Source organism: Rhamphochromis longiceps, linkage group LG2 (assembly GCF_057381845.1).
Source record: "Rhamphochromis longiceps isolate RC_006_pf linkage group LG2, R_longiceps_female_GT1.1, whole genome shotgun sequence".
NCBI classification, from domain to species: domain Eukaryota; kingdom Metazoa; phylum Chordata; class Actinopteri; order Cichliformes; family Cichlidae; genus Rhamphochromis; species Rhamphochromis longiceps.
In genome coordinates this window covers 38,770,595-38,797,721 of record NC_140558.1, presented here as the reverse complement: position 1 = coordinate 38,797,721, position 27,127 = coordinate 38,770,595, and the positions used below count along the sequence as shown (strand labels likewise).

At 38.4% G+C, this 27,127-nt stretch overlaps 4 protein-coding genes across 6 annotated transcripts in view; 3 read left to right on the top strand and 1 right to left on the bottom strand.

Annotated features, from left to right (window-relative positions):
• The first annotated feature begins 57 nt into the window (after window positions 1–57).
• vgll1l (vestigial like family member 1-like) lies at window positions 58–3,550 on the top strand. Its single transcript, XM_085427902.1, has 4 exons — window positions 58–244; window positions 988–1,190; window positions 1,287–1,643; window positions 2,677–3,550. The coding sequence occupies exons 2-4, from the start codon at window positions 1,001–1,003 to the stop codon at window positions 2,712–2,714; spliced, it is 585 nt and encodes a 194-aa protein (XP_085284028.1). The 5' UTR covers window positions 58–244; window positions 988–1,000; the 3' UTR covers window positions 2,715–3,550.
• Window positions 3,551–8,991: 5,441 nt separating this feature from the next.
• On the top strand, window positions 8,992–14,368 carry tmtops3a (teleost multiple tissue opsin 3a). The gene is made up of 4 exons (XM_085427853.1): window positions 8,992–9,376; window positions 9,952–10,280; window positions 13,284–13,517; window positions 14,135–14,368. Exons 1-4 carry the CDS (start codon window positions 8,992–8,994, stop codon window positions 14,345–14,347), a joined length of 1,161 nt encoding a protein of 386 aa, XP_085283979.1. The 3' UTR covers window positions 14,348–14,368.
• A 2,008-nt stretch (window positions 14,369–16,376) lies between these two features.
• Window positions 16,377–17,809, top strand: cd40lg (CD40 ligand). Its single transcript, XM_085382914.1, has 4 exons — window positions 16,377–16,636; window positions 16,981–17,008; window positions 17,108–17,209; window positions 17,312–17,809. The coding sequence occupies exons 1-4, from the start codon at window positions 16,439–16,441 to the stop codon at window positions 17,677–17,679; spliced, it is 696 nt and encodes a 231-aa protein (XP_085239040.1). The 5' UTR covers window positions 16,377–16,438; the 3' UTR covers window positions 17,680–17,809.
• A 1,333-nt stretch (window positions 17,810–19,142) lies between these two features.
• Window positions 19,143–27,127, bottom strand: part of arhgef6 (Rac/Cdc42 guanine nucleotide exchange factor (GEF) 6) — a 28,722-nt gene continuing 20,737 nt past the window's right edge. Inside the window, exons 16-22 of one of the 3 annotated variants that reach the window (XM_085427802.1) lie at window positions 26,886–27,065; window positions 24,691–24,711; window positions 22,966–23,059; window positions 22,591–22,677; window positions 22,374–22,473; window positions 22,059–22,113; window positions 19,143–21,566 (exon numbers count right to left, since the gene is read on the bottom strand). In XM_085427802.1, the coding sequence (XP_085283928.1) occupies window positions 21,444–21,566; window positions 22,059–22,113; window positions 22,374–22,473; window positions 22,591–22,677; window positions 22,966–23,059; window positions 24,691–24,711; window positions 26,886–27,065 (660 nt within the window). In that variant the 3' untranslated portion in view covers window positions 19,143–21,443. The other 2 variants (XM_085427813.1, XM_085427821.1) reach the window with 2 other exon arrangements.

The window sequence follows — 27,127 nt, the reverse complement described above, 5'->3', positions numbered from 1 at the left end:
TGTTCATGAGTGCTCACACGCCCACCCAGGCTACCACATCCAGTAACTTTAGAGGCTCTGCGAGGGGAACGTTTTGTCTTAAGCAGAAAAGAAAAAGACCAAACGCCTGGCGTTGGTTCTTGGAATCAAATAGACAAAAGCCAAACGACATTTTTTTTTTTCCAATTGCTGCTCATCATTACTTTGATCAACCAGTCAATGCTAGGTTGCAGTCCTTGCTCACCTTTGGTCATCATCAGGTCAGGTAAGAGAAAGAAGTTACTAAAAATATAAGTGAAACGTTTTTATTAGTTCAGTCTTCTTACATGGAAGTTATTCTTCCTGTTCTCACAACAGGTTGAATGAGGTTTTTATACTGTATGTTTATCTCAATCTTTGATACTTTTAAGCTACACTGACTGACTTTTTTTTTTAACAACCCATATGCATTATTAAGCATTTCAGCCCCCTGATTTTGACATTTTTGATTGCACATGCTTAGTTTATATATTTCTTACTACCAAGTATCATATCAAGTGATATGTGTTTTTGTTTTAATTTTTATTATTATTATTGTCATTCAGTGCATTGATTTTGTTTTGGTGCATTACTTGTTATCATTTATGAACCCTAAATTTTAAATTTAGGTGTCCTTTACAATCTTGCTATTTGTGTTGAATGTTTTTACATGTTAATCATCATCACAGCAGTGCGTGGTGTGAGTCATAGGGCAGCAGGAGGACCTTTTGGCCTTTTTATTTCTGTAATCTTAATATTAAATAAGCGTGCTTGTGGTTTAAAAAAAATGAGCAGATAGGATGTAATATATCTGTCAGTGTTAAGTATATAATGTACGTGAATGTAATAAAATAAATAAAGTGAAAATAGGTTTTTAAGCTTTACAATGATACTAACATATATAAGCTTTTTCATTCTCTAAACGCTCATAAGGTTTTGAGTTCCTTTTGTTTGTAAATAAATCAAAATTATGTATTATCTGTTCACCAGTCACAGCTGACCCATGGAGAGCAGAACAGACAGTCCGATCGCTGTTAGCGTGGAGCAGCACTCCAACTTCGTCATCCTGACATACTTCCAGGGGGACATTAACAGCATGGTGGATGCTCACTTCAACCGTGCTCTCAAGAAAGATTACAGTGCTAAGGAATCAGCAATAAAGACAAAGAAACACTCTAAAACTATTAAACTGGGTGAGAGTATAAACTTAACACTACATGGCCTCACTCTAACAGCAGAGTCAGCCAGTTTTATCTTCATTCTTTGACTGTCTGTCTTTGTCCCTACAGAGGACACAGCAAGCGCTTGTCAGGGCATTGCTATTGACTCCTACTCAATGTCACAGGTCTCCCCTGCATCACGTCTGCTGACCATCACCACTCCAAACAATACTTCTAGCTCCTGGTCTACATTCCCTACCAGGGCAGGAGAGGGCCCAGGGTTGTCATCAATTGCATACTCCCTGTCCCCAGATGGGTTAAGTCTCACTGGTCAGCAGTATGCCTCATCCCTCCTCAATCTACTGCACAGCGACCGGGGTGAAATGGGACCAGTTGCCTCCAGTTCCAAGCCCGAGCTCCTTCCCAGCTGGACAATACCTCAAGGGTTTAGAGAGTCTGTGGACCCTGCTATAGGCTTTGAACCTGGTAATTCTGCAGCTGTAATACAGAATGTTTACAAAAGCTTCCACACAGGAAAATGATAGAAATCCTTCTTGGATAGAGAATTGTCTTAGAATAAGGTTAAAAAAAATCCCTAAGAGGTTCAAAAAAAAAATATAAGGAAGTATAAAAGTAAATTCAGAGAAAGACAGGTTGCAATAATAATTAGTTAGAGTAGCCAATTAAAAACTTAAAAATTACTGCACTCACAGGAGCAATTAAATACTTTGAATTGACATACTTAATGTTTTCTGATTAGAGGATTTAAGATTTTCACTTATTTAAGATGATTGTAATGGCTGTAAACTGTCTTCTGTGGTTCAGAAGGAGATTTCAAGTCTCTTTATGATCAGTGCAGTTTTGTGGCATCTTTGCATTATTTTCATGATCTATTCCAAATTGCACTGTTCCATTCTTTTTTAACAGGTTCCAGTATTTTGGATTTTGGCATGTATTCAGGAATATAAGTAAAAATACTTCATTTCACTAGTTTCCCCCAGTCCCTCAACTTAAAATGTAAAGCTTACATGCTTGAATGGCATTTGGGCTATTTTATAACCGAGAAAAAAGCGACAGCCAAAACAAAACAAGAAAAATGAAGTTAACACATTAAATCAGTATCATTAGTATTCTTAAATTATCTCTGATACAGTTGAATTCACAGGAAAGGAAGCATGCTTTATATTCCCATAACAGAACACCTGATCCACATTTAATATGAATTATTTATTAAGAAGGTGACTACTGTGGAGGTCTGCAGATGTGCCAGAGATTATTATAGAGGTTATTATACTACAAAAGTCTAATTGTTTTTGGAGTTTTTTAAACCCCAAAAAGCTGACACTTAATATTATAGCTTCCTTACTTGTAGCACTTAAGAGTTTTGTGCACTTTATTATAAAAATTGCTTCTCTGTTAAAAATAAAACACATATAAATTTATCACATTATATATTGCAGCAACATTTTACTGAACATGCACATCCTTTAGAACTAAGCATTTGTCCTCCGTTTTTCAGGACGGCATCTGGAAAAGAAGGACTTGCACTGGTACTGAAGGGAAAACAGCTTCATCTACTCTGTGAACCTGTGGCTCTGTAAAGCTACCTGTCTTTCTGTAGCCGTTTGTACTTGTTCGACGGGCCTGCAAGGCTCATCTGAGAACGAACTGAGAGGAAAAAGCTGTGCGAAATGACCTCAGTGCCTTAGCATGTAGTAACTGGAATAATCTTTCTAAAAAAGAACAGTCTCTGACAAACTGGTTCTTCAAGTCCGTCATTCCAGAGCACTGTATGTGCTGCTGCTCTGTTTGTGGTGGAGTTGAATGAAGGCTTTCTCTTTCATTTGTTTGCGGGCATACTTCAGTAAATAGGCCAGTATTAAGAATGAACATGTTGTAAATGTAAGATTTTGACATAACTTCTAATTAATCAATTAAAGTTTGTTTGGATTGGACCTTTAGTTGAAATGAAAATATTTTATGTACATAGGAACAGACGAATGAAGGATAATGTACTGTAATAATTACATATTTTCTGTAATACTGTCAAGGTAAGGTGTCTGATGGTGTAACAAGAAATCAGATTTACACAGTAGACAAATAAAACTCTCAGATATCATCCAATGTTAAACAGACATAATATTTTCATTCTGGTTTGAAAAATAACGATCATGCAACAGATAATCGTGTAAAATGAACAATGCTGACACCTTTTGGCATGTTTTATGGCTTTTGCAAGAGCATTTACCCAAATAATGAACTTAAACTTTGATTCTTTAAAGAACATTTGTTATTATATTTGTGTTGTTTTACTTAAATATAAGTTGTATGACTTTTAATTACAACTACTACAGCTACTTGTACTTTAATAAATGATGTGAATATTTCTTCAACTGCTGCTTCTGATTTACTTAAACATTAGTTCATATCACAAAAAGTATTATCCATCCATCCCCTTTATCCTTATGAGGGCTGTGGGGGGACTGGAGCCTATCCCAGCTGTCTCGGTGCGAGAGGCAGGGTGCACCCTGCACAGGTCACCAGTCTGTCGCAGGGCTAACACATAGACACAGACAACCATTCGCACTCACACCTATGGGCAATTTACAGTTTCCAGTTAACCTGTCCCCACTAACTGCATGTCTTTGGACTGTGGGAGGAAGCCAGAGTACCCAGAGATAACCCACACACACACAGGGTCACATGCAAACTCCACAGAAAAGACCCCGGCCTGATGGTGGAATTGAACTCAGGACCTTCTTGCTGTGAGGCAACAGTGCTAACCCCACGAGAAGTGCCACGAATATCAAAAATGAAACCAAAAGCATGGCTCAATAAATAAATGTAAAGACTTTTACTCAGAAAAACCAGGCAAATAAATTACAAACAGAAAAAATAAAAACATTTAGAGCAGGTCATGGCAAGACCTTTTTTTTTAGCATTTACAGATGGATGGAAATGTAAAATGAGGCCAAAGGCAAAAATATATCACCAGTGGGGTGCTATGTGTATGTTCCTCGAGGAAGGTGCATGTTTCTTTAGGGTCCCCAGTAGCCTGTCTGCCTAAAATTCAAAGTATAGTATACATATCTACATATAGTTCCAGGTATGCAGGCCAAGATTTTTGATTTTCTTAGATTTTTCTTTAATGTTTTAGAAATTATACATTTTTACATAAATTCCTTTTATTTATCAGTTTAGTGCAAGAACACCTCAGGTATGAAAAAATAACTGTGAGTGGAGAGCAGGGAAACTTATTTGAGCAGAAAAGGCCTGCAGGTCGGAGTGGCATGGTCTGACAAAACCAGAAGGAATGAAAGAAGGTCAGAAACCATTTACAGTCATTGTGCTTCTTAATAAATAAATAAGTGAGACAACAAAGGTTTCATTTCATACTGCCTTACATACAGTGAAAAGTCATTATGGATACCACAGAGATTTCATTATTAATAACAATGACATGAATAATTGTCATCCAAAGTTAAACCCACATTCAATACAAACGTAAATCTGCTGCTATTTTATTACTGAAGAGAGATCCACTCCTGTGTGAAGTCTGCAGAATAAGCGCCGAATTAGAGCTAAATCAGACTGCCTTTCACAATTCACTGTGTTCTTGAAATCATGTATCAGCAGAAAGTGTCAAAAAGAGATGAGTTTCACATTAATCTTCACAGCAGGGTAGTATGGCAGGAATCATCACATTTATAATAATGACATCTTTTTGTCACGGTGCACTGGAGTAGGATGGATGAGGATGTTTTAGTTTCTTACTTATTTTGTCATCCTATTGTGCGAATTTTGACTTTAAAAAAAGAACTTTTATATGCGTCATGTGTCATTTTCTGAGAGCTTTAATTTGACTTTTGACCATTTTCAGCGATAAGTTCAGCATTACTGCTGCCGTTTTACATCCGTTTCCATATAGACTAACTATGTTTCTTTGAAAACACTGTTATTTATATGCAGCACATGATAACTCTGAGTGGAATATGTTTAGTGTCAGCTCACCAACTGGTTTTTCTAATAGAGATGACAGTATATTTAACTGTTGACATTTTTCATGGTCACAGATGGAGGACGAGCTGTCTCCACATTATGAGGCTGGTCTAATGATGATGCTGAGTTATTATTAGTTTCTTTCCATCTGCTACTTCAATACAGCATGAATGGGTTACCAAATGGGCCTTCTGGGCACTGTTCCAACAGGCACAACCAGGTGCAGGTATTGGAGGATGAGGTAACTTTCAGGTGTCTGTACTCAGAGGTCTAACATCTTATAATTAAAGCTACTGGCCAACACCTTTATGTGACATTTAACATTCATAGAGCAGGAACATGTTGCAGCTATCACTAGAAAATAAGCACATAATAAACTTGTTTACGGCGGTTGAGCTGTAAAAGCAGCCTTACGGGGGTCTGTAGGCGAGCAAACCTGCCTGCTTATGGAAATTGATAGAATCACATTGGGTGGAAGCAAAGAATACTGTGTGAGCAGAACCAGCCGGTATCACAACTTCCACGCATACTACTTTCAGCTCCAGGCAAAGTTTGTAAACCACATAGTAAGTATAAAGTATTGCATAATGACGACTTTTTTATTTTCACACTGTGTAACACCATTATAATGCTAAGCTTCTGTCAGTTGATTTCGATGTGTTCACTATACAGTTTTTTTTTCTAAATTTCAATATGCAAATGAAATTGATTTTTGACTGCATGAAATTAAAAATGTTTGGATAAATCCCATCTAAGCTACCACAAGGTGCAGTTAACTCTAAATGTACTTGTCTCTCTATAAAACAGCTTCCAGACCTGTTAATTGGCTGTGCATTGAGAGATACAACACACATTTGAGATGTGATATACTCATATGGAGTTACCTTAAATATAGTGGGTAATATGTAACATTTAAGAAATCAGGTTAGATTACTGACAGTTATAAAGAACTTAAGGTTTTATAAGCTTTAGATTTATATAAGATTTATATTTGTTTTGCAATATAAAACAGATGGGAAAATGTTCTACTGTAAAGATGTTGTTTGCTCACAATGCAGTATGGGGTATTTAAAGAACATATAGTTCATGTGAAAATTAAAAATATTGGTCTCCAACACTGACAAAATTCTGCAGTGTTTCAAGTCAATTACAGTGAAGTGTGCAAAGAGAATTCTTAAATGCTCACTTTCTTTTAAGACTGACAGTCTCTTAAAAACAAGAAGCAGGTGTGAAAAGAACTATAGAGGTTCAGATTGGAAGGGCTTCTTGTTAACAATTTAAGGATCTTTCTGGTATCTTTAAAAACACTGCAGAAAGAAGATTGGCAGCAGGTGTGAAGGGGGAAGAGCAGACAATTTGCGCCTCACCAGGGGGTCGGCATGGATTCAGAAACCATGCAGGCTTGAAACCGTAATCCTCCTTTTTCTCTTGTGTCGAGCATAATCAGGCCAATCTAAGGCCTATGTTTGGGGGCCGGTGTTGGTAAGGCAATTGGCTCTGAAGTGATTACTGCCCACTGAGCTTTCGACAAGCCCGTGATGCTGATTGCAGAGTTGCAGAGAAGAGGGGCATAAGGAGTTTATGGTTGCTGCATGTGAGCTAATGGAACCAGTGACCTGCAGCATTTGAGATTTACCCTGCGTGATGGTGGCTGAATGATATGTATCAGTCAGATGTCAGTTGTGATTTCACTTAGGTGTGCTGTTTTTTTTTAACACTTGCAGCTCTCTTCTCAGCATGTAAACATGCACACTGTCACACACACACACACCAGGCAGCATCAGATAAAAATGTTAATCATTGTATTTAACGCATTATTTTAATGTGTTTTGTCTGTTTATTAAAAAACACAGCGTGATTTTAAAATGCATGTTTATATTCAGGATGATCAGAGAATATACACTTCTACCTGTAAACCCACTGTTCAAACTAGTCCAGTGCATTATTGCACATTTTGGTATCGATCCAATACCGGGTAAATACATCGCCAGTATTGTCGATACTAATAATAATACCGATACTTTTATCTTATAAAGGCAACTTATGTAGGGGAGAGTGGTGTGTCATGACTTCCGAGATTAATCATCAATTTTCAAATTCTTAACAGTTTAATGATGACTAAATCACTGTTAACACAACAAAACAACCCTTTTCGTGTATTTTGAAACTGGGGTTTTTCGAGACCTTGAATGGAAATGTGGCTGTCTCTACAGGATCATTGGATCATTTCTGTTGTTTAAATTTATACAGGGTATAATTAAAATAACCTTACAAGGAACAAACGACTCATAAGAAAGAGGGACCGGAGAAACGGACCTGCACGAAGGCCAAGTATTGCATAAATAAGGATGATTTTGAACTGTGAATCCAGCAGAGCTTGTTTTGTGTAACCTAATAATATGTGTAGCTAGAAAGAAGCACAGGAGGTTTTCTTTAAAAACCATATACTGATGTTTTTGCACATTTCAGACCCCAGAACATATATAGATAGAATGACATACCAGATGTTTTGTATTGTTTTAAGTTTATTTCTGTACTTAGGTACCGGCTTTTGCTCGTTACCAGTTATTTCCTCTATAGAAATTATACACGAAGGTTCGTTATGTGCTTCTGAATCTCTCTGAACTGTTAAAAACAGCAAGATGGAGACAGATAACTCTCAGATCTCTTACTTACTCTTGGCACACTTTAACGCAACACAAGTTCCTTGTTCGGACCCCATGTGACTTCCCTAACCAATCAGAAGGCAGGAAATCCTAGCCTGAGGGAAATGAGGGAAAATCAACTTGGTAGATTCAATACACAATTATTAGTGTTTTGAAAGTGCACAAGTAAAAGTACAAACATTAAATAAGTAAACATATGAATGAAATGTAAATATAATTTGCTTTGTAAACATCATTAACACATTTGTTTATCAATTGAAATATACATTTATTTCTACACTTTACAGAAATATATGTTTTTAGTCATGTGATGCTTTTGAAAGCATTAAAACCATTAGCAACAGATTGCAACAAAAGACCTTTAAAAGCACACTTTTAAAAGAAAAATTATATAGTTTCAGGTCGATAGTAAATTCAAAGGATACTGTGAGGCACGGGATTACAGAGAGTCGGTGAGAGCATTTGACATCGATTAATGGAATTTAAATGGGGTGCGCTAGGATGGTCAGAAGGTATTATTGAACTGGTAAAGGAAGGTGCAAAAAGAAAATGCTGAACAAGTGTGAAACTTTCTTTGTGGCGACTTTCTGTGTGCCCTACAGTTTGCAGAAGTCTGGCACAGGAAGCAACAATGAATACGAAACGCACAGCTTAGCAAAATCGTGCAACAAAGTCTGGTTTCCTGGAGCGGAACGCCAAAGCAATTTATTCCAAGCTGTCCATAAAATTAGAACGTTATTTTGGACAATCATTTATATCCGCCATGAAAAACGATCAAACCCAATGGAAATTACGCGAGTCTGAATCACGTTTCACAAGCTCAGCACAGCGTCCTAAAAGGCATTGTGATTGCGACTGGGGAGCTGTAACTTTGGGTGATTTATTCCATTTAAACAGGCAATGTTAACCAAAAGGGCTGATTATATTAAACTAGGGAGACTCTTAGAAAGAAAGAAAAAACAACAACAACAAACAGTCTGTGTGGCAGAGGGAGAGAATGGGGGTAGTTGCATATATTGGAGTGCAAGAATTGCACGTCTTGGGTCTCTTCACACTCTCATACTTGTGTTACACCAGCTCCCACTGCGCGTAAAGCTGCGGTCCACCGGGACTTTGTTATCTTGTGTGTGTCCAGCTGTTCGTCAGCCTTTATCTCCGGTGTCACTGCCATGGTCGTGTACGTACACGACTGGAATTTCAGTACCACTGACAGCTCCCTCTCCAGCTCCAGCATCAATACAGACAAAGCGCTTTGGGGCTCCACGGTGCCCCACAGCCCCGGTGGGCTGAGCCGGACCGGCCATACGGTGGTGGCAGTATGCCTCGGCTTTATTTTAGTGGCAGGAATCCTCAGCAACTTTCTCATTCTGCTCATTTTCGCAAAGTTTCGGTCCCTCTGGACGCCCATCAATCTCATCCTGTTGAACATCAGCCTAAGTGACATTCTCGTGTGCGTTTTCGGGACACCGTTCAGTTTTGCTGCCAGCCTGCACGGGAGGTGGCTAATTGGAGAGTACGGCTGTAAGTGGTATGGATTTGCCAATTCCCTCTTTGGTGAGTAACTGCATGAGGAGTAGTATTTTTCCCTGTTTACCCTTTAAACTCAAATAATTATGACCGCGGTGTCTCGTTTCAGAAGTAGTGGGAGAGCAGAGTAAATGATGTCATTTATTCTAGAAACATAAAAATGTAATAAACTTAAATTAGAAGCACTTCAAACCTCTGAGTTTTAAGGCTTTCAAACGAAATTAATAATTACAGGGGGAAACAGATCTTTGTTAATTAGCTTGACTTTAATTAAGTTAAAGAACTCTATAGGAAAATACAGGAACACCTGTGTCTTAAGAAATACTTTTCCCCCTTTGCTGCTGGGGTTGCATTTACTTTCTCCTTTTTAAGTATAATATAAAATATATAATCTTTTATACAGCTGCTTTACATAAAGCCAATAACCTACTTTTCTCCACAATTATGGACAGTACCATCATTATAGACTCTACAACATGCAAAATGTGGCTTTATGAAGGGATCGTAAAAGCTTTAACCAGCCTGAGGTGCTGCAAGGGCAAGTGGCCTCTGATGATTAAATCTAAAGTACTCTTTTCATTTCTCCACTCCTGCTTCAACAGGGATTGTGTCCCTTGTGTCCTTGTCTCTTCTATCGTATGAGCGCTACACCACCGTTCTCCATTCCTCTCAGGTTGATGTCTCAGACTTCAGAAAGGCCTGGCTGTTTGTTGGAGGCTCTTGGTTCTACTCTCTCTTTTGGACATTGCCTCCCCTCCTCGGTTGGAGCAGCTATGGACCAGAGGGTCCTGGTACCACTTGCTCCGTCCAGTGGCACCTCCGCTCACCCTCCAGCATCTTGTATGTGTTGTGTCTCTTCATCTTCTGTCTGCTGCTGCCCCTTCTGCTCATGCTATATTCTTATGGAAGAATCCTGATGGCCATTAGGAGGGTGAGTTCAGAGATACATGAAGAGTTTCACCACATCTTTTGGGACGATCACACAAGACAAAGAGAAAACCATGCAACCACGTACAGTGCTACCATGTCATTTTTAGTTGTTTATTTATGTGTAAGTAAATCATAAGTCATCTGTATATTCATCAGAATTTTATGATTTATAATAGTAAGATAACGAATCCGAAAGCAGATGGCAGAACAGAGTTCAAATTACATTCATCGAAATTTACACGAGTGTGAAATCTGCTTTTGCTTATGTCTACCACATTTTGTCTATTTTTTCACAGTAACTACCCTGAAGGACTAAGATCTTGAATACTGGAATTCTTGTGACATAAGGTCGGATTTTAGAGGTTAACAAGAGGCTGAGTTCTATTAAAATTTGATCATGAGTTTTTGAGGTAATTCCAAGGAAAATCAAGTTGGATAAGCTAGCAATTCATCAATGAGGAGAAAGAAGGGACCATGTATAAGGGGCAAGTGTTGGGTTGAATCTGTCTTTGTCTTTACTGTCTTAAGGACAGTAAAACCAAGCCCAGTTTATAGCGACCCATGCCTTTAGGTCACCGTATCACCATCTTTGTTATGGATACATATAGATAAATAACTGGTAATTAAGAGTTTCTTGTTAGTGTTGGGTTCTTCCCACTCCTTGCTTGTACTGCTTCTATCACCAAATGCTCTAGAAGGTTTTTGTAGATCATGGTACCAACTTGTTGCTATTGGATACCTGTCATTATATAAGCACTTCCGTTTTTTAAGCTTGATGCACCCAAGAGGCTGAGCAGAAAGCGGCTTTGCAGACTTGATCACTGTAGCAGCGAACTGGGGCTCAGCTGCATCAACTCAGAGCCCAACCATCAGCTATTTTTAGAGAGTTGGCAATCTGTCTGAGGAACCGTCTCCTGGCTTCTCAAAACTTGAACCAACAGATCAGAAAGAGAAGCGCCATATGCATCAGCACTGTCGGTGTGGGTCAAACCTGTGTCTTTTCTATATTCTTAACTAACAGCATCCCATTTAAAGAGCGAGAAGTCATGTTGCATCAACATATTTTATGTTGTAGTTCAGTCCCAAAGGAATGGAATTCAATTCATTTTTTTATATACAGAGACCAAGTTCATAACAATAGTTTCCTTATATATCAAGGTAAACAGAGTCATAGTGTCGGCATTAGAGGAAAAAACAACAACAATCTTCTGAGTATGAGCAAGCAAAAGTGACAAAGAAGAACTCAGGGTGAGATGATCATCTATTCCCACTGCATGAGAGGTAAGGGAAAGGAGAAGATAAAAGAGAAGCACATAGAGATACAAAGACAAATCAAACTGTGGCAGGCAGTAGGGAAAACCATTTCACCATCATAATCAGCAGGTAGCTCGATTTAGGAGAGAGAACGGAGAATAGAAGGTCAGTCATGCAGAAGTGACCACAGTTATTACATGAGGGAGGTTTGTTCAGACAGAGCAGTGAGGGCCATGATCTAATCCTATATAGCAAGAGGTGTAATTGAGTGTATGAGAGATAAGCAGTAATTTGACAGATGGGGTAGATTTTCTTCTCTGTGAGGCCTCTTTCACAAGCCAGACATGCTCATTTATTCATAAATCACCATGACAAGCATCACGGTGGTAATTACATACGGAGGTGGGCACATGAAATCAATACTGACCGGTGAGATGCTGCTGTAACCACTTGCTTTATGATTTATCTGAAAAACAAAACAAAACAAAAACAAATGTGATGAAACGTATCTGGGCATGTAATGTGGTCATACTGCTTCTGACCAAGATCTAAAAACATGGCATCTGTTTTTAGCCCCTTCTGATTATCACACATCGGACATATTCTGCTGATCCAGCAGTCATTCATAACAGGTTGTCATTATACCTAGAATCTGATTGATTTAGGATTTTTAAGACTAATACCTATACTGATATTTGGACATGTAACAATTTGGTATTCCAAAATTTCAGTCTTTTTTTTCTCTTTCAGACATACACAACACAAACAGGTTCCTCTAACATTTGCTGTATGTATTTATTTGCTCATTTATGCTTTGTCCACTATAGTGTTTGTGGCATTTTACACACACGTGCCAACAAGGAAGTTACAGAGCGCCCTGAGGTGGACAAACCATGCAACGTTAACACGCATAATGTGGTCAAAGCATCTCATAAAAAATATATTAAAAAGTTAAAAAATCATAGAAATTATAAATTTATATATTTATGATATCTCCCAAAACTATCTGTTGGGCTTCAACTATAGCTAAGGGTTAAATTGATACTATTTTTGAACAAATCAAACACATATAATTAATATTATATTATGATATTATGGGGATCATGGGATCCTCACTGATCCTCTTGAAGTCTGACCAATATACTGGAAACAAAGTATCCTTGATATCTTTTCATATGCATACTATTTTCTGAGTGTATTCATTTTGTTTTTATGAAATATCCTTTAAAATTGATATTTTAATTTTTGTGAGCAATACAACCATCACTTACAGCTCACTAACTTGCTGTGCGCTTTAAACTTCACTTCGCTGCTTTTAAGAAGTGGAGCTGGTTCAAGTAACGGTTCTTGTTGACTTGTTATTAATGTTTATATTATACCGTATATTTGGATTTTAAAAAAACACTTTCAGTGAAGATTTATTCTTCACTTGAGTAGGAAATCACCTGTGTACTGTCAACTCTTCATAATACCACATGAGGGCACCAAAGACACAGATTTTTAAATGCTACATACTGCAGCGCAAAGTGTGGATTTTAGTAATCAGTTGATAGATAGCTTATGTAAGCAAATTATTCACACAAAATAAAATGTGTTGGGACTGAAATAAAAGAGCATATGCAAGAGGCACGAAAAGCCTATTAGTGGACCTGAAAAAGCCTAAGATTCTTAGAGACACAAGCAAAACACATGAATTTTCTGGTGTCTTTACATCTATACCTCTTATTCTCCTTCTCTCTCACATCTCCAGGTGGGAAAGATCAATCTTCTGGCAGCTCAGCGCAGAGAACGCCACATTTCGCTGATGGTTTTCTCTATGGTGTCCTGCTACATGCTGTGCTGGATGCCCTATGGCATCGTGGCACTGATGGCCACCTTTGGTGGGTCGGGGCAGGTGACTCCCATCACTAGTGTGATTCCTTCCATCCTGGCCAAGTTCAGCACTGTTGTCAACCCTGTTATCTATGTTTTCTTCAACAAACAGGTGAGAGTGAGGACATAACTGATAGACTGATAGGACTGCTGAGAAATGTCTGTATTTCAAATATCACTGCATACAATATACTAAAAGTATCTTGTCTAGACCAGTTTGTTATAAAAATGGAGTGGCATTGTGTCACTGACAGAGTTGAACACAATAGTTTTAACTGCAGCTCAGTTTCTGCAGCACCCAAGATGATATATGTTTTCAGTGTTTCTAATGAGACTCCTGAAGAGAATCTTTTTAAGATATTAAATTCAGAACCATTAATTGAAAAGCATTTTCGTTACTACTTTTTTATTTCAATGCCATGATTCTGATTATCCCATAATAGATAACATAGATAATACAGGGGTGTCATTTATTGTAAAGTAGGTCGATCCTTTGTCAAACTGATTATATGACGATGTTGCACGAACTTACACAATACTTCATTTTAGGGTCTAGTTTTCAAGGGTTAAATGTAAACCGTGGTTAAATGTATCCTAAATATAATGAACTGAACTTTCCAGGGAGATTTACCAGTGTTAAACTGAGCGCTCGACATGTCCTTTGATCTGCAAATCACTACTTATTGCGACTGACCATTCTATTCCATTCTCCACTATACTTTTGCACAGTTTTATAGATGTGTTTTGGCCTTCATGAAGTGCAAAGGAGAACCTGAGATTGTACAAGGAGAAGAGCACCGAACTCCGAGGACACAGTTGTCAGAATATTTCCATGTCCATAGGAAAGCTTCCCTCAGCTCCCCACAAGTCCAGATCCCCAGCGGCCCCAGAAACACTGTGCTCTGCAGCCGACATGTAGTTTATGTTCACTACACTCCATAAAAAAGTTGTTTTTTTCAAATGACTGACTGAGAGTATTAAAATACCTTGTTGATATTAGAAGTCAGAGGAGAATGGTCAGACTGCTTTAAGGTGATAGGAAGGTACCAGTAACCATCATTACAACAAAAGAAAGTAGAAGAGCATCTGTAAATGCACAGCACATTGGACCTTACAGCAGATTGACTTCAGCAGTAGAAGATCACACAAGGTGCCACTGCTGTCATCTAAGAAGAGGAAACTAAGGCTACAGAACTGTACAACAGAAGATTGGAAAAATCTTGTCATCTGGTCTGATGAGTCTCGATTTCTGCTGCGACATTCAGTTGACGGAGTCATAATTTAGCAAAAACAGCAAACACATGGATCAATCCTGTGCTGGTGAAATAGTGATGTGGGAGATATTTTCTTGGCGTAATTCGGGATCAGCTGAGCAGGCTGCGCCTCAAATAACTGAAGCACTTCGATAGTAAAAGGAGGTCTAACCTGGTCCTAGCAGTGTATATGAGTGCATGAGTGAATGAATGTCTTTAAAATTTTACACAAAATAAAATCATATTCCAATTTTCTTCAGTTTTTCCTCCGGACCGTTGACACACAAAAAACATGTGAAGACTCTGTACTGACATCATTTTAAAGTTAAAAATATTTTTTGAACCACTAGAGGAGGCAGTGGGCCGTTGTAAAGGATTTCTAAAACATTGAACACATTTCTTGTTTAGACAGCTGCATAAAAATAATCGTAACACTTTGTAGATGGTATATTACTGTATATTATTATTATTATTATTTTAAGTTTTTTTTTTAAATTGCAGTCTTTTTATGAAATAAAGATCCAGCTTTTATCAAGAAACACTTGTACTGCGCACACTGGCAAATTTAACCTCCCCCTGATATTATTCACATTTATATGAGTCCAAAATGGAAAATAATTAGTGTGTATAAAACTGTGATAAAAGTCCCTGGGTAACTTTAACTCATATTAGGCTTTTAATCACGATCATTTATTGTAGTTGGTGTAAAAACTCTTTATTGTATATTTCCAGCCACTTGTTTTGGAGATGAAACATTCACTGTCTAATAGCGACTTACACAGGGACACGCTGCACTGTGCTGTATGCAGAACTCTGTAAGCAACTGTATGAACCCCACATTAAACAGTTTTCACTTTAGCTTAACCAACATGTGTGGGCTAAAAAAAAAAAAAAAAAAAAGAGTCAATGGTTGGTCTCATTCCAGACAAATCCGCTACCACAACTAAGCACATTTCACTTATCCTGCGGTCGTTAACAGTGTTGTATATCTAAATGGACACGCCATGGTGTGAACTGTAGCCAGTAAACTCTCAACAGATTAGACTAAGTTTGAGTTTGGTCTGTGCATTCAGTTCGTCAACATGAATTAAAGTTAGGTTGAAGTTAAAAATTAACCAAAATTAACCACGATGATCCTGTGGTTACACAGCTAACTTTAATCTTTACTCCGGTGAACAATAGCACTAGTCTTTTGAGGGAATAGCTCAGTATACATAATGCCTTAGATATAGTGTTACGTTTGTCTGCTTCTGACATTTAGGCTGACCAGATAATTTCCAGATATAGTCTGCGAGAAAGATGTGAAAATAAATGGTGTGAAAATACTACTGAACTCTTAATATAGATCTTTGTGTCTCTGTGTGACTATGTGTGTGTGCCATGTGATATACAAGTACTTTAAAATACCTTTTAATGTTATAACAGCTTATATACAAAATTGAAACAGTTTATGGGGATTTGGTTTTGTGGGCCAAAAAAGTGAAAGTAGTGCCAGCTAAGTGCACAGGTTCACATAACAATCACATTACAATGTGCAGCATTATAGACATGCTATAGCTGACACAAAGGAAAATGCAGTGAGGGTTTTTTTTTTTTAAACCAACATGCACACCACATGTATTCACCAAGTGACATTGCAAAGACATCTGCATGTCAAAGTACTGAGACCTTCCAGGAAGTAGTCAGACATAAACTCAGATGCTTGAGAGAGGAGCAGTTCAAAAGCGCATGGGATGTCACGGACGTCAGGCCTCTGCAGCTGTCACCGCTCCGCTCTATCATGATCAACACTTACCAGACCAGCCTGGCTCCACCACCGGTGCCTCCACGCAGCAGGTCCCAGCCGGTCCTCATCCCAGCTTCACTTCCATCGCAGGGCCACAACAAGGTTCTCGTCCGGTTCTTGGTTGGCGTAGTGGCGCTGCATTTATTGCTTTCACTTGCAGGATTCTTCTACCTGTACTACCATGAACATATGGTAAATCATTTTTTTTCTCATTCACTTTGGACCCATTGTATAAAACTGACAGCTTAAACAAAACCAAAATTAACAGTTAAACTCAAAATTCTGTTTTCTTCTTATTACATTTTAACATGACTATATACTAAAATAATTCAGCTTTATTTTAAAACAGGGAAGTTAAGTATGCAGAATTGGTTAGATCTTTTGGTTCACACATTTTTTATGCTGTGTGTAGTTTTACCTGGCTAATTTGACTGCATTTAAAAGATAGGAAATGCTGGCGAGGTGTGCTTATGAAAACCTCCCTTCAGTAAGTTCTTTTACCCATTTCTGATGTTCTACTTTTTTCTTCCCTACAGGAAAAACATTTCTCAGCAGAAGATAGAGGTATATTCAGTTCAATCAATAAATTTTATATATTAAATAGAAAATAAAAAGATGTAATGGCATTAATTTCTTTAAAAATTTGTTCTCTCTTTTTCTAAGATGGATTGCCCTCATCTCAAAAGCAGGAAATGGACAAACAGGACACCTTCTATAAAGCCTTAGCACGCATGGCAGTTAAGCGAGCTGAAGGAAAGAAAACACGTAAGAATATTACCCATTTTTTTCTTTCAAATAAAAAAATGCAGTGACAAGTTATCAAAAATCTATTAATGAGTGTTTAATTAAACTTCTTTATCTCTCCAGCGGGTTGTCTTCAGTGGGACACGATGCACTCTGTTCTTAGAGGCATCAACTATTATGAACAGATTTGGCTGACTATTCCAGAGACTGGTTTTTACTACGTCTACTCCAGAGTGACCTTCTCCAAGGGCGATTCTACGATCCCACTAGCCAGCAAGGTCAAGCTGAGGAAGAACGAGGCAGATGAAAGTGAGGATGTAATGAAGGCCTACTGCTACCTGGAGAGCACAAAGAATCCTCACATGTGCACAGCCGCTCAGGGAGATCTGATCCTACTGGAGAAAGGAAACCAACTGAGTCTCTGGGTACAAGACCTCTCACTGGTGGACTATGAAGAAGGCGCAACAAGCTTTGGGATATACAAACTATAAGACTCATACATGGACACATGAATAGAAAAAAGCTGAAGAATGGGATCTCGTGGATTTATCTACAAAAACACTTTTGAATTGGCTGGCTCAAACATCTTCGTGGATTAGTTTGGATTTGAGAGACATAATTTATTACACCAGATATTTTTTTTTAGTTATTTTTGTTTTTGTATTGATTAGTAAAATGTTGTATTTATTGATGTAAATAGATTGTGAAATGAAACTAATATTTAATCTGAAACATTTATACTCTTCTCAGTTTTTCTTGCATCAACCTCACATCAGGAACGAGTTACATTTAAAGGACACGCACACATTACACTGAAACATCCAGACTAATGAACCACAGGCTTAGTGGTTTAAAGATGAAGGTGCCGAGGTTCTACGTGTATGAGTTACATTATCCCACCATGAGGTATATTTTCAAAACATTTTAAGTGGTCATAAGGAAACACCTTCGGGAATAAGTCCTAAAAACTGAATTTCCTTAATGTAATGATGGTTACTTTAACAGGTGTAAAAACACCAAGATTCATCACCAGTAAAACCCCTGATGCTTATCATGTTCTAGGTTAGTGTGCACCACTATGGTTTTCAATTTCTAGGACACAAACAAACCACAAAGAGAAGCTGCAGTTTCTCACATCGCCAAATGGGACCACTTAAGGTACAGGCTACCCACCAATTTCAGTGGTAAGAGAGGAAGCAAAGGACCGGTGGTTTAAGCAGAATTTCCAGTCTGCTGCATATTTATCATTTAAATTACCCCCCATGCAGCCAGTAGTTATTTTGATAAATGGGGTATGAACCTTCAGACTCTCAAAACATGCGGTGTACAATTCAAAAATCCAAAGTTCCCCACTTCAGTTTGAAATACAGTAATTCTTAAGGAAAACCATTAAATATAAAATACAGTTCAGACCATCCAAAGACCATTTAGCTTTTAGAGTTCAAACCTGAAGACTATTGCTCTCCAGTTCCGGGTGATTTTACTCTAACCTGTCTGGTGACTACGTTTTTTTTTTTGTTTGTTTGGTTTTTTCAACTGTAACCTGTCTAGTGTAAGTTCTTTTTTTAATACTGTAAATGATGAGTAATATAAAATTCTACCAAACACCCTCAACACCTTAGACATAACAAAACCTACCACATTGTCACTGTCACAGTGGAGTACAAGAGCATGGAAAGTGTGAATCTCTATGGAGGTGTACAAAGTTGCAGAGGAGGTACATTCTTAGAGAATGTCATCTATTCTAGTCACTCATTCCATCCTGTTTCTCACTACCGCATCTGAGCAACATGCACACTCCTGAACCACACACATGATGAACACAGCATGGAAAAGCCTCTCTCTGTGGATTTCCAGTGTGAATGAAGGAACGCTGTTCGTGCCGTTAGTAGAAATCTTAAGGAGTTTTCCGTTACTCACTTGGATAAATCAATACCAAATGCTGAGCTCCACGTATTATATTAAAGTTTTAATAAAAGAATGATCATTCCAAACATAAAGTACAGGGTATCTAGAAAAAAAAAAGCATTACAATACTTGCAACAACAATAATTGCATAGAACAGTCTTTCAAAAACAAAAACACACAGTGGTCTGGAGAAAAGATTTCAGATAAACGGGTTAAAAATTGGATTTCAACCCCTTTCCACCAGTAAGTACTCACTGAGACTATTGGGAATTTGAAACTACAGTATGCGGTGCTTATGAGAGCAGTTTTTACAGAAAGAGCGGTAATGTTACTCTCAGCAGCGAACGTGACGAGACGGACTCACACATCTGTACAGGAAGCAGCAGTAATGCCGGATAAAATCTAGATGCTATCAGTGTCCCAATTCAAATAATACAGGTCAGCTTCAGCACCTGAGCAGGCATGACCCCGCAGCCATGCTCAAGCTAGACAGTGACCCTGTTACTGATGTACCAGTGCTGCCCTGTATCATACACAGTGCTTCAGTCTCTGTAAAGAGGCGCACGAGATCTATGCGAACAGCACTTCACATACAGTAATACGATAGGATACATTTTCATTTTTAATAAGTTTAAATTTGATCACCATCAAGAGACTTCATTAAATAAAGGAAAATGAAATATAATGAATACTTAACTTGAACTTTTTTTGGTCAATAAATTGTATTTTTTTATTGCAATTTCTGCAACTTGGGCCCACCATGCTGGGACCAACCCAGAGGGTCAGTTAGTAAAGCAGTCACTTATTGCATTTCAGAAGCATCTACTGCCTCTCTGCAGTGCAGTAAGATAAGGAAACAGTGTTGACGGTGCACACGCTAAAACCACATAAGGAAATGTACCGTTGAGAGTCCTCAAGAGGCTGTTTTCTTTTTAGACACACTAAGAGCTTGAGCCATTTATTACAGCACACCACCCATGATATTTCACTATGCAATATTTAGTTTATTCACCCCTTCAGGAGGCACTTAAAAAAACCCAAAAAAAAAACCAACAAATAGCTGAGCTTTACTCTACACCGACAAATCGTCTCCATTTCCTCTCTCCATCAGCTCAACAGGAACCCACAAGGATACCATAGAAGCTGCAAAACAAAAACATCTAAATTCTCAAGGCGTGCTCTTTTACGAAAGTAATCTTTCCTCCTATGTGATACAAAAAAAAAATTTATTTTCCATCAGCTTAAAGCCGGGGGATTTTTTTTTCCTGCCTGTACATATCAGTGTAGTTTATTCAAAGACAGACATAAAGGCAGCAGAACAATATCTAAAAAGCCAACACCACAATGAAATGCTTGGGTGAACAATAAATAGCTATGCAATTTATATGTTAAAAGGATTCTTGGATATATTTCAGTACGAAGAGTAAGGGTAACATCTTTGTTATTATTTGTGTACTCTTGTATAATAAAAGATACATAGTAAGATCTTTTCTATTTTAATATGCAGCTGCATCCCTGATAGCTTTGGACTATATATCTGAATTTCTCGATTATCACATTTGTGATGCAGAATTCACACTGATACATGTACATTCATGCAGTTTTTAAATAAACGATGACGGGCTCCGTTTTAAAACTAAGATTACGAAGATGAGCTAACCTGATTGTTTGCCTAAAAAGCAGCCTGGAAATGTGTAATGCGAATGTCTAGAATAATACACACACAAAAAACAAATCACACATACAAAAGAGAGATTCTCCCCCCCCCCCCCAAAAAAAACAAAAAAAAAAACAAAACTATTTTCCCCATAGGGACCCTTACGCCAAATAAAATACAACAATGACAAAGTGAAAAGAATAAAATCAGTCCCCGTGATAACAGAGGTGCATGCAAGAGAACACCCATTAAAATTAATGGCTTCACACTCCTTTTCCATTTCCAAATGAAGCAAAAGAAATGGTGGCAAACTCTCTCTGTCCTTGTCTGAAATTCTTCCATTTGCTGGGGAGTGTTCACAGTGCCAGTCACCAAGGGGGGGGGGGGGATTGCTTGTTTCATCTTGGTTCAGCTGAGCTGCTTCAGAAAGACGCACGTGTACAGTCTCGTCTAGGTCAGGAAGAAAGAAATCGAGCTCCAGAACCCCTGAGAGCAAGTCCAAGTCCTGCTCTGTGTGATTGAAATGTGATAACACAACATAGATACACAAATACACACTCGTGCACGCACGTGCACACACACACACACACACACGTCTGACGCTTTCTGCCCCCCCGCAAGCGTTGTTGCAGAAATGTTGACACATACATGCACAGCCACAAACGAATGCTGATGATTGGATGGTTGTGCTCAGTGGGCGCCGTCATCCCAGCCACAATCGTTCTTCTGCTTAGCCAGTTTACGTACAAGTCTCTCAAGCTCCTTGCGAGACTTCTGCTCCTCCTCCAGAAACTGCTTCATCCACTTATTCTCCTGCCACACATTGTGTAAAATAACAAAGTTAAGATATATCAGAGCCTTTCAAGCATGCGTTTCACAATTTTTGAGGACATTTCAATTCAGTTCACTTCTTACTCACTGCCAAACACCACACCAAAACACCAAACCTTTCAATATTTTATTGAGGATATACGTCTAAATAGCGAGCAGTCAATTTTTGAACATGAGAGTCTCCTTCGTGCTTGAGTGTTTGCACTCATTTCTTTCATCTCGTCTGCTCTCGGTTTCACCATGTATGCGTAAAAGCCCCACCTCCCCACACATGGAGCAGAACTTCAGTTGGAAAAAACGAAATGATTTCATTACCAGAATTAAACGCTGAAAGTGACTGATTATATATGTCCAAATGACCAAACAAACTCAATCTGATACACAAAAGAGAAAAGCAATCAGGAAAGGAAACAGAGTGACTGCTTCCCCTAGACAACCTACATTCTTGCATTAGTGATCTCCAATCTCACTCACCTTTTTAAGCTCATGAACCTCATCCTTTAAAGCGTACACGGCATCAACCAGACTCCTGAAAAAAAGGGTAGTATAGTGTTTGTGTCATACTTCAAGATATGATATGCACGCTTTAAACACCCTCTCCATCTCAAAGAAAGCTAATTATTTTGCACTTCAAACACATATCTATGTACATCTATACCCACACATATACGGTTGATAGACAGCATCTCAACAGGTTAAATGGGATTAACATCAAAACTCTGAATCTATCTGCAAAAAAAAGTACATCTGAATACACATAAAAAGAGTACTAAGTAATACTATTCTTACTTTTCCTCAATAACCGTCTGCCCGTTGCTCTTCATTTCCTCCACAATGATCTTCTCTTCCTCTGGCAGGAGCACCTGAGGAACACACTCTTTCCGTACCGCTGTATAAACACACACACACACACACACAAAATAATGATAAAGCTAAAATCATTAGAGCATAACTCTAAAAAGGCACTACAGACGCAACTCATCCACATCATTCTGCAAATACACACCCGTGGTGCTCTGATGCAGGCTGGCTCCCGTGCAATATGCCTCAATTACCCTCAGAATCTGAGCATCCTCCTCTAGAGCAACTGTACCTGTAAAAACCAGAGATTGCCATTATTACACAGCACTCTGCTGAAATGAATGCAAATGACATTAGAGGTGTAAGGTAAGAGGTTTGTTCTGTGTGTGCTCTTCTTCATTGTTCATTTTAAGATAAAGCAGCGCTGCAGAAGCCCCAAGTCTGCTCTAGTGATTTCTAAACCATATATGTTACATTATTTCTGAGCAACATCATTAAAAGAACATAACTTCTTGTTTAAAAGCTTGTTTTGAGCAATGCTTTACACCTCCCATTCCCTAATATAAAGCAAGACACTTACTTCTTCTCATGTGAATGTCATCATCAGAGGTCTTGCGCTCTTTCCTCCTATTTCCTGGCAAGAACCTCATAGGCCGTGGGCTCTTGCTGGTATCCTGGAGGTGGTCGACAATAAACTAAGTACATCTCTGTACACAAAATCCCTCCTCCTACACACACAGAGCAACACACTTCTGAAAGCCAGTGGTCCAAACCAACCAGAATGCAAGCTTAAAGGGATGTGCATCCCATGTGAATAAACATCAGTAAACACACATACACCACACACAGCAGCAAGCATGTAATGATGACCAAGACCAAATTAGCCAGTGATCTGTGTTAATATGTACCTTGCCTACCAGAGTTTTACAAAAAAAAAAAAAAATACTATGACTTATTTCATCACCTTTTTTTTAAATCTACATCTTTACCCACATCCCACTGCAGCAAAGGCAGAAGAAAAATACTTTCAATATAAAAGCTTTATCTGTGGTCTGCATCAATTAGAAAACCATGAGAAAGGATCTTATCTAAATGATTTAAACCATGTGGTTTTATGAGCTGCTGACTTTGGGGTCAAAATGATGGTTTCACTAAACACATGAAAAGTTGCGCTTTGATGACTAATTAACGTGTTAAAAACGATTCCTAAGTCACGGTGAGGGTGATGTACTTGTACCATTACATACAGGTGCTGCAAAATGACTTGAGAATATCTTATGATGTCATTTGCCCCGTGTCCTTGGCTGGAACTGAAAAGTTGGTCGAACACGCAACTGGAAACAGTTGATTCATGGGACATCCCTAAACTTCGCTGAAACGATTTTCTCATAAGAATCAGGAGGACGGAGTGACTCCTGATTGTCACCACCTGTCTTTTGAAACCACTGAAGAGGCCACAGGACTTACAATAATGCAGGTGCACGGTGTAAAGGTTGTTTCCCTATATTGGTTTTGTGTGCGGGGAAGTCATTTCCCAAAGTTGAAGGAAAGGTAGATTCAGGTGCTGTTCCATTAGCAACTCGGCAATTACTCAAGCGCAGAATGACCTCACACGTAAAAGGTTATGAAGTATATGTATAAGAAGCTATTTTGGCTAACGTGTTAAACAACTGCTTGATCTGACTGACTAAGCTGAGCTTTTCCGCTCATTTAGAAGTTGGTGTTTAAACTTGTGCACCTGTCTGGATCAAAAACAAAAAAACACTATATCATTATGCATGAAGAACATAGTTTCCTTCCACCAGGTTTTCCATTAAATGAAATTGAACTTCAATGAAGTGGGATGTCATCTAAGCCATAAAAGCATACTTAGTCTGCTGATAATTTAAATGTGGAAACATATTCATGGCTGAATGACTGTAGAACTCAATATGCTCTGTGCCTACAAGTCCAAAAATAGCTTCCCTAGTACAATTTTCTTCTATTGCTCTTTCAGAGAAGGATTTCAAAAGATAGCTGATGCCGTACATGACGACTAGAAGACAAATAGCAGGTTTGCGGCACCACAGAAACAGGAAACTAACAGATGATAGCAAGAGAGGGGTGATGCAGAGAGAGCAATGACATGCTAGCTCAACACTGGAGATAACACACACACACACACACACACACACACACACACACACACACACACACACACACACACACACACACACACACACACAGGCAACCCCATCCCACCTTTCTGAGCCCACATCCTCCCACACACAGAGAATAGAAACACAGTAGTGAGGTCTAACCTTACCTTCATGATATAAGACATCCTCTACAGAAGGCAGAATGGAGAAAGAGAGAAAGGGGAAAATGTGCATGAAAAATACAATGAGAGGAGGATGCGCTAGTGAGAGTTAACGATGAACATTTTTTAAAAACCCGTCTGCCATTCACCTATTCTTCGTCTGTGCAGAATAGGGTGATTTTGGTTTCGTATAAAGAGAGACGTATAAAGAAAAGAGAAAACTGACAGAAAGCCAGCAATGCATTCAGGACATGTGCATGCAATCTCTATAAGATAAATAGACCCAGATGGCTGCAAGCATGCTGCTTGCTCCCGTCTTCAAGTTTGTTGTCAAGAAGGCATAAACACATATTTAAAATACAAGCTATTAAACAAGACACATGTTAGTTTGCAGATATCACATGTGATACACTGATATCTATTCAACACATTACCAGAGTCAAGTCTAACTGAAACTTTTAAAACTGCTGACTTGATACTTTTGTGAAAAGCGTACACCACCCACATAAGACCACACCGTAAACATCACATCGCTCATAGACAAGTAGCTCATAACCACTGATGCAGTCATCATTCTTAAATGCCAGGCACCCTTGGTGACCTTGCTGCCATTACTGGAAAATATTTCCTCAGAACAACACCTTGACTGCCCATATTTCAGGAACAATTTCAGTAGTTTCAATTTTGTTCCCCTTCTTGCAACTAAAGCTGAAATGATGCTCGCTGCTTGCCTTTGAAAGGCCACTTTAGCTAACTCACACCCTGCACTGTTAATGTCACAGCCATTACCACATTTTCAGAGCCTGTGACCACATACCTTTAAGCTGTACGCTCCAAACCATATTTTGTTGCGCTGATGAACAGCATTAATGTGAGTTACTGCATAGCAATACCACAGTTCCTTCGATTAATGGTGTCAGTCTATAACCACTAAATGATTATTTAGAACAACATATTACCAAAATATAAGTTCACTATGTCTCACAAAAAGTAGTATTCAGATAAGACCGATCAACTACTTTATCCAATTGCAATAATCTTAGTAGGAGTCTCAATTCAGAAGAGAGTCCCACATCTCTTCTGGTCCATCAATTTTAAATTAATAATAAAAAAAATTAAAAAAAACAGAGCTAAATTCCCAAATAACAGATGTGTATATGTTAACTAGTTGAATGAGAACAAAGAAGCAGCTGTTTGGAACACTTTAGTATTGCAACACCTCAGTACTTCCTGTGTCCGGTGACATTTTCTGGCATCGTTGTATTTTTACTCAGTTGTATATAGCATTCGTATTCTATTTTTATCTTATTGTATATTTTTATTCTATTTTATTCTACTGTATATAGTATATTATTTTATTCTATTCTGTACAGCTGTGTACTGTATTTATTCTTATTGTATTCTAATTTTTGCGTCATAACTTTTGCACTGTCCACTTCCTGCTGTGACAAAACAAATTTCCCACGTGTGGGACTAATAAAGGTTATCTTATCTTATCTTATTTGAGCCATAATTAGTGCTGACACTAGAGTGGAGGACAGGATGCTTTGATTTAACCCATATGATGCTTTACTAGTAAAATAATAAATAAATGAATGAATCTATAACTCTAAGTCAAGATAATACTCTATGTCTTTTAAAACTAACTGAAGTGAACCCAGTGCCTCCAAAAACAGCATCCGGTGAAGTGCACAGTAAAGCGAGGATTTCACACATGTTTGTAATCTCAAACAATTTTCTCCGTCCTATTAATTGTAGGAATTTTTCATAAAATGAAAGTTAACTTACAAACATGGACCATAACTCATACACGCACACCTCTACTTTGTGCTTCAATTTTAGTTTGTACATCTGAAAAATGTAACATACCAGACAAAAATGGAGACTACTGAGCTCTCTCGTGTGTATAAGCCGAATGTTTATATTTAGTTTATTTAAAGTTCGTGTGCTTTATTTGTTTTTTAATATTTATTACGTGTCTAGTTTTTATGGCTCGAATTTCATTAGCATTTAGTGCGTGATGTAATGGAAGGCTTAAGCTAAAACACATCACTGTAAGACTTGACAAGTTACCAACAAACACGGATACAGCGGTGGGCAAGCAGAGGAAGGGGACTTCTGCTATTGGTACAGTTTTCTGGCAATGTATCGAATGACTGATACTAAGAGACTGGTGTGGGCTTGTTTGTGCAACTTTCTACCTCTTTGTAGCCCAGAGCAGCTGAAGGTTTGAGGGGAGGTGCGGGCCGCAGACAGCTGAGAGACCAGGGCTTGCTAATCTTTGGTGGTTCCAGGGGGCCACGACTGACGCTGCTGAAGCTGCCCTGGTGATGTGGGTGAGTGGTGGCGCTGATCATGCTCACTGGTTTACCATCTGCGTTCTGCATTGAACCAGACAAAAGGAAGCAAAGCAAATACTTGAGAATTACTGTGCATGTGTGGT